Below are 12,952 nucleotides of genomic sequence, written 5' to 3'. Positions count from 1 at the left end.
ATAACTTAGTGTGACCCACCAAGAATAATCGTTCTCATAGATTCTCTTACTACGTGCATTATTACTATGAAACTAACTATAGGACAGAAATTATTCCCATGCGACCATTATCATTCTGGGGCTTCCAAAATCCCTTCTTCGACCACTTCAACTTTCACTTTCATGCCCCAAGGATCGTCTTTTCCTATCCAGTGCTTTTTCTTACCAACTCTTTGGATGACATTAACATTTTCCTCTAGCGCATGCTTGAGTTCTGCGGGATCGTCCTTCTTCTTCTGTATCGATATTGTCAACACCAATCCCTCCTTGTTCTTCTTTTTACCCAGGTTCCATGCCCACTCGGCAGAAAACACGACTCTGGGCTTCGCTGGGTCAATTTCTCCGGATGGGTACAGTCGAGTGATCATGTATCCGACCCTGCCCAAGTAAGTAGTCCACCACACTTCCTCTGGCGTAATTAGCGACCGCAGTGCGTCGCGGAATTCCATCTCCCTTGGCGGTAATTCTCCTCGGTACCGAGACTCCAGCATCAAGGCAAGTCGGGCACGGTCTTGATGCGAGACGCCGTGCGTAGACGACATAATCCCCACACTAGTTGAGTAAAGCGCAGTCGTCGATGCCGTCTCTTTGGACATAAACATATGCACGTATATAACATTGGCAAAGGAATCAATGACGTGCTCGCCGAATTCTTCGGGGAACCGTCTCGTCAGATTCTTGGAAGGTTTCGGAATGGCACGCTTGATCAATTCCTGGATGCTGAGGAAAGAAGGCGGCGCAAAGTTCATAGTTGCCACTTGCAATGGAGATTGTTCCCTGACGTCGGGAGAAAGAGTCCTGAATAAATATCCTTCTCGCACACCGCCCTGGCAGAAGTGAGCTTCCCTGATTCCATGAGGGATAGCCTCGGCCAAGACGTTGACCAGGAATGCCACTGCAGGAACTTGAGATCGTCGACGATCCGAAACTCGAAAGACGTCCTTTGCCGCTTTGGCTATGTTTTTCACCGTATCGGTATCTTCAAATTGTTCTCGGCCAACCGTGTACCCATTGATGATGGAGATTGGATAATGTTTGCCGTGAGACTGGTTGAGATAGAGCAGCAGATAGCCCCAGCCCCGAAATCCGCCGCCGGACAGATAGATGCGGAACCCTCCCTCTCGCTTAGCCTTATCGACCAAACTATCAGGGATTTGTAGATGGTTATAGGCATCCCTGAAGTTTTCCACCATTTCCTGTCGCAATCGGGCAATGGCAGCCTCTCCATCTTTCTTTCTCTTGCCCTTCTTCAAATCTCCCAACTGTCTGCTCAGAGCGGCTGCGCCATACGGAAAGCTAAAGCTTCCAAGAGGGCTGATTCGGATATGGCCTCCTTGGCTCACCATCCAGGTGATTTGTGTGCTGCCTCCTCCCAAATCCATGACAAGGCCGGCCAGGTTTCTGAACCCGCTCGCAATGCCCAGTGCGCCGATCTGGCCTTCCACTTCCTTTGGTAACATTTCTATGGATAGACCAGTCTTTTCTTTAATAATTTCCAAAAACTTGGCGGAATTAATAGCTTTGCGTGTCGCCTCGGTTGCAACAACATGAATGTTATTCCGATGAACTCCCATGTCGTTACAGACGATCAAGAAACGGTTAAAGACTGTGACTATGTCGCTGATGATTTCGTCTGGGATTGGAACCTGCTCTCCTGTCTCTGGATCGAACTGCGAGTCGTAAAGCGATATTCCAGATCGGTAAGTCAATACCGTCGGCAGGATACGTGCCATTGGGGCTGATAAGTCCGTAATAGAGAAACGAATACCATTACTAAGAAGCACGCCGCATTTGTTAGTCTGTAGGTCCTTAGACACACTTATTCATCACCGAGATAACCTGCCTTCCCATGTCCACAATCCCAACAAGCTTATCTCTGTGTCCCTCCCATGGTGGATGAGGCCTGTCTCTTCTTTCTCCAAGTGGGATCGCAGGTATCGCGGGCGTCATGAGGGCGCCCTTTGCTTCATCACTTGCTGCTTCATCATGTTCAAAATCTGAAATAATTCCCAGGTCTTCAAAATCCGATATACTCATGGTGACTTTCAGCTTTAAAATCATTGATCAGGTCGGGCAGTATTGTGCCAACTCCCATCTTCTACCCATCCGAGAATTCATTTCCCTTTATAAACACAGCTGAAGAGTCCAAAGCTTATTTCCAGACTCTCGCCATGGCTTCAAGCCTCAGTGACGTCACGCTGGAATGCTGAAGCCGCGAAAATTTACGGCATGAATCAACTGCGCGCAGTATCTTTACAGCTTGTCCCAATGTATTTCACCCACTTGTATATATATAATCACAATGAGCGGACTCATTTTGCCCGATACATTCGTTCATATCCTGCTGTCAGATTTTAATCGACTGAGCAAGATGGAGATTCAACGTGGACTCACAATTTCCAGACATCTCCATCTTAGGAATGCGCAATGCGGGGAACAAGCTTGAGTCCAGATTTGGCCTCGACCGAACTCTAACAGACCTCAGCTGTTGGTTGGATCAATGAGAAGCAGTTAATGTCATTTCCGGTATAATATGTTATTCGATGAGAGCAGAAGCCATTGAAAACTCAATATTCCCCGCCTTACACCAAACCCCATTAGCGGCTATCCAAGCTGGCCTGCTTCAGCATTCTTATTACCCTTTACGATAGCCTCAAGGAAGCAAAAAATGATTAACAGCATTTTAATCACAATCTCAAAAGTCAATTGCGGCATATGGCAGACCTTCAGCATGGCATCAGATGTTCTGACTCTGCTCTTGATGGGGATGTCGAAGAGCAGTCTCCTCTCTTACCGAGCTCGGATCCATGCCGGCGAGAATTGCGGATCTTATTAAGGATGCTCACTCCTGGCAGCTATTCCAATCTTCTTCTCATATTTATCCCCCTAGGGATAACTTATGGTGTTCAGAACAGGGCTCCGGAACTCATCTTCTGGTTCAATCTTCTAGCCATCATCCCGCTCTCAAAACTCAATCTTCGCAAGCTCCGCAGGCTGTCGTGCATGCTAGGCCCTTTGGGCGGTGGATTCTTGCACGCAATTCTGGATAATGCGCCATTGTTGATTGTATGTATGACATGTTGAATGCTAAATTTCGGTCAGGCTTGGCTCGATGTTCACCAGCTTCTAGGTAGGCATTGCAGCCATCCAACAGGGCGCAGCCCATATTGCGCAATCCTGCGTTCTCGGGAGTGTCTTGGCCAATCTTCTTCTTGTAAGCTCTGCCTGTCTCCTTCTTTATATCTACATATTAATTGACTCAAACAGGTTGTTGGGTGGTGTTTCTTGGTCGGGAGTATCCGCCACAGCGAAATGATATTTAATACCACGTTTGCATCAACAGCGTCATCTCTGATGATCGTCGCCTCAACGTCACTTGTGGTTCCGTCTGCCATTTCCGAGGTGCAGTGCAGGACCGACGCCGATTGTGAAGATGACCTGGTGCGAATGTCGCGCTCCGTTTCTATAGCTCTCCTTTTTCTTTTCGTTATATATCAGCACTACCGGTGGCGGTCTCACCGATGGCTATTCTTGGAAACCGCACCCTCTGAACCATACAATGAACACGCTATAAGTCATATATTTCTAGGCATCGTTGAGGGATTGCTTCTCATCTCGGTTCTTGGACTTTCCTCTCTGTCCGCCTACTTTCTCTTGCGGACACTAAGCTCAGTAACAGACTCTGACTTCATCAGCGGCAAGACAGTCAGCTTCGTCCTCTTACCGCTGGCTACCGATGGACCAGCTCGAGTGGAAGCCATTGTGGCGGCATATCGAAATAGTATGACGACAGCTTTGGAATTTGCAATCGGCCGAAGCATGAACGCCGCCTTGTTCATTACTCCCACGCTGGTCCTCTTCTCATGGGCAGCTCAGTCCAATGACCCCATGACTTTACATTTTCCAACTTTGGAGACTATTTCCATTTTTCTGGGTACGCTACTAGTTGCTGAGCTGTGTCGGGATGGTAAAAGCAACTATCTGGAGGGCGCCATGTGTCTCGTCACGTAAGCTTCACCCCAAATTCTCAGAACGCTACGCTTGGTCGTTGTATCTAACAATTCGACTTTTAGGTATATGATATTGTCGTTTTCTTTCTAGTATTCAAGGCAAGGATCACAATGCTTGAATTCCAAGGCATTTACGCAAGAGTTGCTGAATACATGCTCTCCTATATCTATCTATAACAGGGCCATGTTCTCAATGATGCTTACAAACACGCAAAGCAGGCGCATAATGATGTTTGTGGATCAAACACTCTTTCAAGCATAGCCATTATTGAACATGATATATGCCATCGTTCTATCTAGCTTGCTTACGGGCGCTTGTGAGACTGCTCCAGAACGAGGCTCCAGCTGAGCGCACCCTGCGCCCTGCAGAATACATGTACAAGTATGTAGTGATCGTTCCACCTGAAACAAGCCATCTTCCAGACCGGCAGTTCCCGATTTGTGATCACTTCGTGTTACATTTTACCAGAATAGGCGATGTACTAGTTCTATGAGGGATGGAATCAGCGCAATTCAATAATTCGACTTGGTGTTCTCGGCACAGAGAAAGAGGCGTATTTACGGCGTCACTAGTGTACATAGTGTCACTGCTAGCATCTCGCTCCTCTGTTAATCGATGGCAGTTTGCCTTCTAGAAAGCAACCAGAGGCGCTAGAAGTTGGAAATTAGTTCAGGTCTGCTTGAAGGAGGAATCAAACGCGGCTTTACGCGGCTTTGAGTAGATTGTCCGTGCATGAAAATTGGCAACCCAATCCCGGACTAACATATCCAAGATAATCCAGCCAGCACTGCCTCACGCGGTAATAGCTTGAGATGAACCATACGTATCTATTTGATACAAACATGCGCCTGTAGTCTCTCATCAAGGCAGCGGAATTGCAACTCAACAGTCTGTTGCCCACGGCTTGGAACCCAGTGGTGGCTAATCACAAAAAGACAACCTCCTGCAAGGGGCAGCAAACATGAAGCTGGCTCAGCTCACCTGTGGAGTACTGCATGAATGTGGATGCCAGTTATCAAAACTGTAATCTCTGGATGCCATCGGTTGCGTGACGTTAAAACTTGCCGGCAGAGAAGATAAGCTGAACAATGTCCCGTAGCCAACCTACGCGCCACAGTGTCACTGAAGCCCGCACCTCTAAAATGAGGCATTTTGCCCTCATCCATCTCAGCACAGGTGCCCATATCGGTAAAAGCTTTGAGGGCCCAACCTCCCGTGGGCTGATAATGGCCCCATGTCCAACTTGCGCTCCTATTTCCCCAACCTCGCCTCCCAGATTTTTGCTTGGAGTTCGTCGAACGCTCCGTACTTGGACTTGGGGAAACCTGGGGAATGAGGGGAAGAGGCTTTGCGACAGTCGAATCACAGAACTAGTGCCAGCTTCTAGAATTCTTCTCCATCAGACGGACCGCCCAAGTGGATCAGAAGGGCGGCGAAAAGGATCTCAGTGGCTGAGAGCCAGTTTTTCACTCTAACTTGTGCGTTTTGGCGACTTGAAGATGCTACGGTTGCTGCTTAGACTGGAAGCCATCCGTGGTCATAGCGGGCTCACGCGCCTGTTTGCGTTTTGCTGGCAACGATACGAGGCAGACTCCCGGCCGGCGGCGGCTTTTATCGGCTTGGTCCCTTGATGGTCCTTGGTTCCTCAATAGCTTGCGCAGCCTGGCCAACAGGTGAGGCGAATATGCACAACGTCTGTCCTGTGGAGCCTTCTTGCCTTCGGCTTCTTTCCTTCCTCTCGAGCGATAGCCGGGCTCGGAATACTGCAAGCATGAGGCTAGCATATGACAGTTGTCTTGGCTATTGGTAGCCTCTTCTCCATGGAGCGAGCTGACCAGCGCTGAGAGCAGCGATGAGGCCATGAAGATCAGATCTTGCTGGCAATCTGCACATCAGGCCATGGGCTGTGATGTAGCACTCGATCCTATTGCTACACTACAGCCACTGTCAAGTAATCACGACGGGCCATGATGCCAGAGACAGAGAACAAACCGACGCGGGCCTCGCTCCGTGAATGTAACAGCTGCGGACCCAAGTGGGTTTCACTGAAAAGCTCCAGGATCATCTTTGTACGTAACAGTTCGAGGTGGAGACTCGTTGCGCGCAACTGAATCATGTTCCTCCCACCCTAATCGCTCTCTCCGCATCTGCTTCCCCGTCTTCGCTTGCGAGCAGGAAACAGAGATAAGGATCTTGAGTCAGGCCTCTCGGTCCAGAAGCTGCCTTGTAAGAAGCTTAAATGTACCAGTACACTCACAAGCCGCGCATCTTTGACTCGATGAGACGCTGCAAGATGCAAACAAGGCACACCACTAAATGCATCCGATGCGACCATGTGATCTGATGGAAGGAAACTCTTTTTTCTCCAACCGAAGCGCGTTCTGGAAATTTTCCACGCATGGGTAGCGCCACAGGCACAAGCCCGAGGAGAAGAAAAACCTTCTTTTCGCCTGCTTGGGCTAGAAGGGAGGGAGAAACGGAAAAGAGGCTTGCGCTGGGATGAATCCAGATAAGCAAATGGGACTCGGGGAGATAAATGCCGACGCCACGCCGTGTACTGGTACCTGGAGAGCGAGAAGTGGCTGCAGAAACGCGCACGAAGCAGGATTTGCATTGCAGCCGCAAAAGCAATATCTTGAAAACGAAAGATAGGCTGCTCGTATCTTTGATTAAACTCGTACGGTTTGAGGCGAGATTCCACTTCGTGATAACCAAAACTCGGTCGACGTCTTCTCCACATGTTCCCTCGATACCTCCATCGCTGAAGAATCCCCCCCTGGCTCTGGATGTACCTGTACCTGCTTCCTCCCACACAGGTGTCCACTACCATAATCCCCCCCCGCAGCCAGCTATCCTGCAAACAGCTAGCAGAGGCGTCAATGTGCCGGGGATCTGCTCTTTAGGGCGTCTTTAGGGCCTCAAGATACTGGAGCAAACGATAAACAAGCGGTGGTTGCCGCATTCGCTCTTTGCGCGCAGTGCTATATCTAGACCCTGCAGCCTCGGGTTTGTTTCTTCTCTTTTCTGCTTTTGTTTCTCCCTCATACGCTTTCTCTTCTTCTCCTTTGCCTTGTCCATCACTCACAATTGTGAGCAAAGTCGTCGCCATGGAGAAAAAATCCAGCTCTGGGCCCGACGAGGCCTACGACATCAACATCGAGGCCAGCTCGCCAATTGACAACAACGACTTCACTCTGGCCCACGATGGCGAGCAGCTCAAGCGTGGTCTCAAGAGTCGTCATCTGCAGTTCTTGGCCCTGGGAGGCGCCATTGGAACTGGTCTCTTTGTCGGTTCCGGTGGCATTCTCGCTGATACTGGCCCTGCACCGCTCTTCATGGCCTACATGTCCATGTCCATCATCGTCTGGATCGTCATGAACGGCCTGGCCGAAATGACGGTCTATCTACCGTTTAGAGGCGTCACCATCCCTTACTACGTCAGCCGATACGTCGATTCCAGCTTGGGCTTCGCCGCGGGATGGAATTACTGGTATGCCTACACAATGCTCGTTGCGGCAGAAGCTTCCGCAGCAGCCATTGTGATAGACTATTGGAAAGCCCATGTCAATGTTGCCGTCTGGATCGCCATTATCCTCCTCGTCTTGTTGGCGCTCAACTTATTCGCCGCCGCCATTTTCGGAGAGGCAGAATTTGTCTTTGCGTCTATCAAGCTGATCGCCCTGTTTGTTCTCTGCATCATTGGTATTGTCTTGTTCTTTGGCGGTGGCCCAGACCAACATCATGTTCTCGGCTTCCATTACTGGAACGATCCCGGAGCCTTTGTAGAATACAACGCCAAGGGGTCGACTGGCCACTTTTTGGGTTACTGGCACGCCTTTGTCAAAGCTGGTACGTTTTGTCTGTTTCCACGGATATTTTGTCCATATTTTGTACGGTTCACTGACAATAGAAATTTCACAGGTTTTGCCTTTATTACCAGCCCAGAGTTGATCGCGATCGCCGCTGGAGAGGCTGTTTCCCCCCGCCGAAACCTCAAGAAGGCCGCTCGTCGCTTTGTTTTCCGCTTGACATTGTTCTACGGCGTATCCTCTCTCATCATCGGCATCATCGTCGCTTCGAACGACCCAAGGCTCCTCGGAGCCTCTGACGCCAGCGCTTCGCCCTTTGTCATTGGTATCCAGAATGCAGGCATCCCAGTGTTGAACCACATCATCAACGCCGTCATTCTGACTTCCGCCTGGTCTGCTGGAAACTCCTTCCTCTACTCTGCCAGCCGAGTGTTATATTCCATGTCAATCAGCGGCCAAGCCCCCAAGGTATTCGCTCATACGAATCGATGGGGCGTCCCCTACGTGGCTGTTCTCTTTACCTGGGTCTTCACTCTTCTCGCTTTCCTCAATGTCAGCAACTCTGGCGCTACGGTCTTCAACTGGTTTGTCAATATTTCAACCATTTCTGGCTTCATTGCGTGGATCATCATCTTGGTTACCTATCTTCGCTTCCGCAAAGCCATCATCTTCAACAACCTCTTGGGAGAACTACCGTACAAGACGCCTTTCCAGCCATATACCACTTATTTTGCGCTCTTCATCATTTCCCTTCTCACCCTCACAAACGGCTTCCAAATTTTCATCGGAGATAACTGGAACGTGAGCGATTTTATTGCTGCGTACATTACTCTGCCCATCGTTCTCGTGCTTTATCTCGGCCACAAGATCTGGAAGCGCACTTCCTTCTGCATCAAGACATCTGAAGTCGATGTCATTACGGGTAAGAAGGAGATGGACGAAATGGAAGCGATGGACCAGCCTCCTGTACCCAAGAACTGGCTACAGAAGGTCTGGTTCTGGCTGGCGTAAATAAAGGTGCGAGACAGAGGTGGTTTTGTAGATCGCGTTGCTATTTCTGATTGTATATACTGTTAGCTCAAGATTTTCAGCTCTTGATTATATGACTTCTTGATAGATACCCAGTCATGACTTGGATGAGGGTTGCGCTGATGAAAATGATTAAATATTCTAAACTACTCATATTCCCGATTCCCATCTCAACTGGCTTTGTGATTCGAGCAAGGTACCCAATCATTTGCTACCATGGATCTTGGCGAAAAGAGTGTGGTTCGGCCGAGGTAGTTCTTGAAGTCTGCAAGTAGGTAGAGTCAGGAGGTTCTGGTAGCTTGTGAAGGGGGAAGAAAAAGCACAGAGCTTCTCCCAATGGAATAACAATTTCAATGAGTAAGAAGAGAGTAATTTTAAGAAGAAAAAATGACATCGCGTTGGGGCATCTGCTACCTAGGTATACATACCTAATCAACTTTCTAGACGATTTGCGGCTTACACCGGCTACAGCCTAAGAAACAGTATGAAGCAGTAAAGCACTCAACACCATTTTGGAGAATTGGTCTCATTTAAATATTTAACTCAAATAAATCATACTGCTATGTAACCGAGCACTATTTATATTAACTTGAAACGATATATATCTGTCGGGCGCAATTGGTCAGCTCTACGCTACCACTGCCTGTTGCCCGATTGGGCCATTGCCCAAACATGGCGTGCATGCGTTGGTCAGCCAATGACATCACTGAAGATATTTTGGGCAAATGCTGCCAACGGCTTAGTTGTGCCGATTGTGCCATTGCAGCAATTCTGTTCAGCATTGGCATCTTGTATACTAGGCCTAGTATCTTCTGAATAGTAGATATTTATGGCCATTGAATTTGTCCGAGTCTAGGAACAGAATTTGTAATCTGAGCAAGCTATAGGCAAACCATGCTGTGAAGCTCTTGGATAACTTTGTATGTCTTTGGTCATGGCAAGCTTCTTCTATAAGTAGCCCTATTTCTCTCGATGAAATAGTCCGAGTCATTCTACAATACTGCACTCAATAGCTATCTTTCCAGACAACTTAATTACACAATTAAAGACGAATAACTGCCTTATTCATATATACCTCCAACACGCCAACATGTCAACTCCCTTTGAATCAGAGATCCTCGCAGCCAATGCTAAATATGCTAGCACCTACACGCATAGTGGCCTTGAATGCCCTCCTAAAAAGAGAGCCGTCCTTAGTAAGTACTCTTCAGTTTGAAATCTAAAAGTCCATTCAAACTAACCCTTATCCTCAGTAACATGCATGGATTGCCGTCTTGATCCCAAATCAGCCCTGGGTTTCGAGCTTGGTGAAGTAACCACGATTCGAAACGCCGGTGCATCAGGCCTAGATGCGGCGCGCTCAGTACTCCTCACTACACACGTTTTGGGTGCTCAAGAGATTCTTCTCATCAAGCATACTCGATGCGGTTTGCTGGGCGTTCCTGAAGAAGCAGTTCGTGGAATGATGAAGAAGAACCTGGGAGTGGAAGAGTCCAAGGAGGTAGACAACTTTGATTCCCTGACCTTTTTCGATTTGTAGGCGTCTACCCGGGAAGAAGTGGAACATCTTCGCAAGCACCCTCTTTGGCTGAGCAAGATCAAGGTGACGGGCTGGATTCAGGATACTGATACTGGCGTTCTGAAGAAAATTGTGGAGTAAATGAAACTTGGGGATTATATCCAAGGAACGAAATAGCAAATAGCGTTACAAGGGATTATGCTAGTTAGATACATCAAACAGAGCAATATTGATGATTAATTGCATTTTGCAACCCTACCATTAACATTTATCTCGACCAAATTCCAGTCTCGTATCTCCACGAGGCAGAAAGCAAAAGGTGCAAGTAATCTGTTCTCCTAGTATTACTTCAAGTCAGGTACAGTCTGCTTCCAACTTGTAAAACATGTGCATAGCCCGACTAGAATGATTACAAACGAGGCTAAAACCTGGATAAGCAACTGCAACGCAACTATCTACCCTCATCTGTGGTAGCGTACAAGTCCTAGGACTATCACTCATGTGCTGCAGGTTGCTTTCTAATTCATATATCCCATCATTGATCTGTCTAAAGCTTCTAATGCTGACGCACAAACTAACAAATATCCGCCCTCTATTTGACATGTTTGCTCCATTGTCTAATTCGAGGCCCCCAGTAAAACAGCGAGAACGGAATGGGAATCAGCACGACACTCAGTATCCCAAGCAGCGTTAAAGCCCATGCAACGCCGAGATTTTTGTACATGGGAATGCCCACCTCCACCATTCCACCGGCAACTAGATACCTCGTAAAAGTTACGAAAACTAGCCCACTGGCAGCTAGCTGTTCATAGGTATAAATGATGTACTGATAGCTGCTGATGAAAACGCATAGAATGCCAAACCCGAGGAGCGCGGATGCCGCGATGGCGGACCAACACGATATTGACGCCCTGGTCGTCCACGCCATCCAGAAAAGTCCAATTGGGATTGTAGGTGCGCCAATCATGGCGAACCAAAGTCGAGATTCAGGGCTGAGGCCGCCGTCTCTTTGAATAAGCTTCCTTGAATGGATGGTGATTGGTATTGCCGTGGCCAAAGTCAACAAGAAACCAACGCCTAATCCGAAGAATGAAAGCCCCCGTTCAGCCAGGCTAAATCCGTATGTGTCTGTGAAAATGAAAGTATAGCCAGGTAGAAACGTGAAGATGACAATGTATAGCACAGAAAGATATACCGAAATCATAATAATGATTGGTTCGGAATAAGACAGCTGCACCGGTCGATAGAGAGCAGGGCCAATTTTAGCTTTGAATCTCTGAAGTCCAGACACCTGTTCTGTTTCCCCAATAATTCCGGCTGAGAAAACCTCTCCATCCCCCGAGGCAACTTTCGCAATGGCAGCGGCAGTCTGCCATTCACGTAGCGTTGGCGCAAATGTTTCGGGTTGAAAAAGCAAGACCAGCAGGAGAACAGCACCCGAGAGAACCAACGTGCTCCATTCCACCCATCGCCAGCCCACGATCCTGCTGTCCGCAATAAGTCCTCCAATGGCTGGTCCAACCGCCAAGCCGAAAAATCCTCCTGTGGCGTAAATCGGGAAGATGTGAATTTGGTCGACTGGATCCCACAAGTCTGAGACGGTGCCGCCAGCGCAAACAAGCGGAGTACTACCAAACATGCCAGCAAGGAACCTCAAAGCAAGCTGGGCGCCAATATTTGGTGCCAGACCCGCTCCCATTGTGCATAGCATGAACAGTACAAAGCTGATTATATAGACGGGATTTCGACCGGCGATTTCGGACAGGGGGCCAGCAATTGGAGCGCCAACCCCAAAACCAACGAGAAACAAGCCTTTTATTATAGTTAGAAGCAAATTTCAAGTATTGATTATTTATTCGAGCTGGGGTTCGGAGACAAACCTGTTGCTAGAGATTCTGCAACTGCAGATACCCTAAATTCCGCTTGTATCCTTTCAGCTGCGGCAGAGTCTACGGCCGAGGCATATTGAACAACGAAGGATATCGCTGTAATAATCAGAGTCGCACTGAGCTTTTTCCACATTGGCCATTTTCGAGGATTGACATCAATATCTTCTTCGTGCTGTTGCTCGTGGGATGACGCCTCGGGTTTACTGATGGCTGTCTCATCGGACTCGGATAGGCTGATTGGGGGTTTTTCTGTCAATTGTAGCACTGATCGAGCTGCTATTCTCCGTCGTTGAAGAAATGACTGCATTGTTGTTGTTATAACTCCACGGCGGCTATTGTTGTCTTAGAAGCCAGAGTATAGCGTGTACATTGTATTTCAGCATCGTGCAGGGTCAGCAGATAATATATATTGACTGAAGTTACCGAAGCTCGCGTATATAATGTAGGCATCTAACAGCCAATGACGTATTTAAAGAGAATATACAGAAACAAATGCCGGAAATGGCATGTAAATGCTTGAGAAGTTTCCCTCGTTAAACAGCCACCGGGCTCGCCGCGTTCCCTTCCTATTCACTAAGAGCCACGGAGAAGCTAGGCTTAGTAATATCTTGAGAATGAGCAATATGAAAGACAGCAGTGCGCTCGTTCCTGCCCAA

The 12,952-nt window shown here is 48.2% G+C and overlaps 6 protein-coding genes across 6 annotated transcripts; 3 read left to right on the top strand and 3 right to left on the bottom strand.

Moving 5' to 3' along the window:
• Positions 1-110: 110 nt before the first annotated feature.
• Positions 111-1,772, bottom strand: TrAtP1_012865 (uncharacterized protein; the record flags this gene model as incomplete). Its single annotated transcript, XM_014088563.2, has 1 exon — positions 111-1,772. The coding sequence occupies one exon, from the start codon at positions 1,770-1,772 to the stop codon at positions 111-113; it is 1,662 nt and encodes a 553-aa protein (XP_013944038.2).
• Positions 1,773-3,393: 1,621 nt separating this feature from the next.
• Positions 3,394-4,050, top strand: TrAtP1_012864 (uncharacterized protein; the record flags this gene model as incomplete). The annotated part of the gene is made up of 1 exon (XM_014088562.2): positions 3,394-4,050. One exon carries the CDS (start codon positions 3,394-3,396, stop codon positions 4,048-4,050), a length of 657 nt encoding a protein of 218 aa, XP_013944037.2.
• Positions 4,051-5,552: 1,502 nt separating this feature from the next.
• TrAtP1_012863 (uncharacterized protein) lies at positions 5,553-5,912 on the bottom strand (the record flags this gene model as incomplete). The annotated part of the gene is made up of 1 exon (XM_066115704.1): positions 5,553-5,912. One exon carries the CDS (start codon positions 5,910-5,912, stop codon positions 5,553-5,555), a length of 360 nt encoding a protein of 119 aa, XP_065971803.1.
• A 1,027-nt stretch (positions 5,913-6,939) lies between these two features.
• TrAtP1_012862 (uncharacterized protein) lies at positions 6,940-9,037 on the top strand. The gene is made up of 2 exons (XM_014088561.2): positions 6,940-7,899; positions 7,972-9,037. The coding sequence occupies exons 1-2, from the start codon at positions 7,158-7,160 to the stop codon at positions 8,868-8,870; spliced, it is 1,641 nt and encodes a 546-aa protein (XP_013944036.1). The 5' UTR covers positions 6,940-7,157; the 3' UTR covers positions 8,871-9,037.
• A 941-nt stretch (positions 9,038-9,978) lies between these two features.
• TrAtP1_012861 (uncharacterized protein) lies at positions 9,979-10,428 on the top strand (the record flags this gene model as incomplete). Its single annotated transcript, XM_014088560.2, has 2 exons — positions 9,979-10,084; positions 10,142-10,428. 2 exons carry the CDS (start codon positions 9,979-9,981, stop codon positions 10,426-10,428), a joined length of 393 nt encoding a protein of 130 aa, XP_013944035.2.
• Positions 10,429-10,999: 571 nt separating this feature from the next.
• On the bottom strand, positions 11,000-12,603 carry TrAtP1_012860 (uncharacterized protein; the record flags this gene model as incomplete). Its single annotated transcript, XM_014088308.1, has 2 exons — positions 11,000-12,219; positions 12,288-12,603. The coding sequence occupies 2 exons, from the start codon at positions 12,601-12,603 to the stop codon at positions 11,000-11,002; spliced, it is 1,536 nt and encodes a 511-aa protein (XP_013943783.1).
• Positions 12,604-12,952: the final 349 nt, after the last annotated feature.

This window comes from Trichoderma atroviride, chromosome 7, assembly GCF_020647795.1.
Source record: "Trichoderma atroviride chromosome 7, complete sequence".
NCBI classification, from domain to species: Eukaryota; Fungi; Ascomycota; class Sordariomycetes; order Hypocreales; family Hypocreaceae; genus Trichoderma; species Trichoderma atroviride.
The sequence above is the reverse complement of the archived record's forward strand: the minus strand, read 5'-3'. Positions and strand labels throughout refer to the sequence as shown.

Excerpts from the sequence above, each read along its gene's own strand:
- TrAtP1_012862 (XM_014088561.2), top strand. The coding sequence starts at position 7,158 with ATGGAGAAAAAATCCAGCTCTGGGCCCGACGAGGCCTACGACATCAAC. Across the intron at positions 7,900-7,971 it reads GCACGCCTTTGTCAAAGCTG|GTTTTGCCTTTATTACCAGC; the intron begins GTACGTTTTGTC and ends GAAATTTCACAG.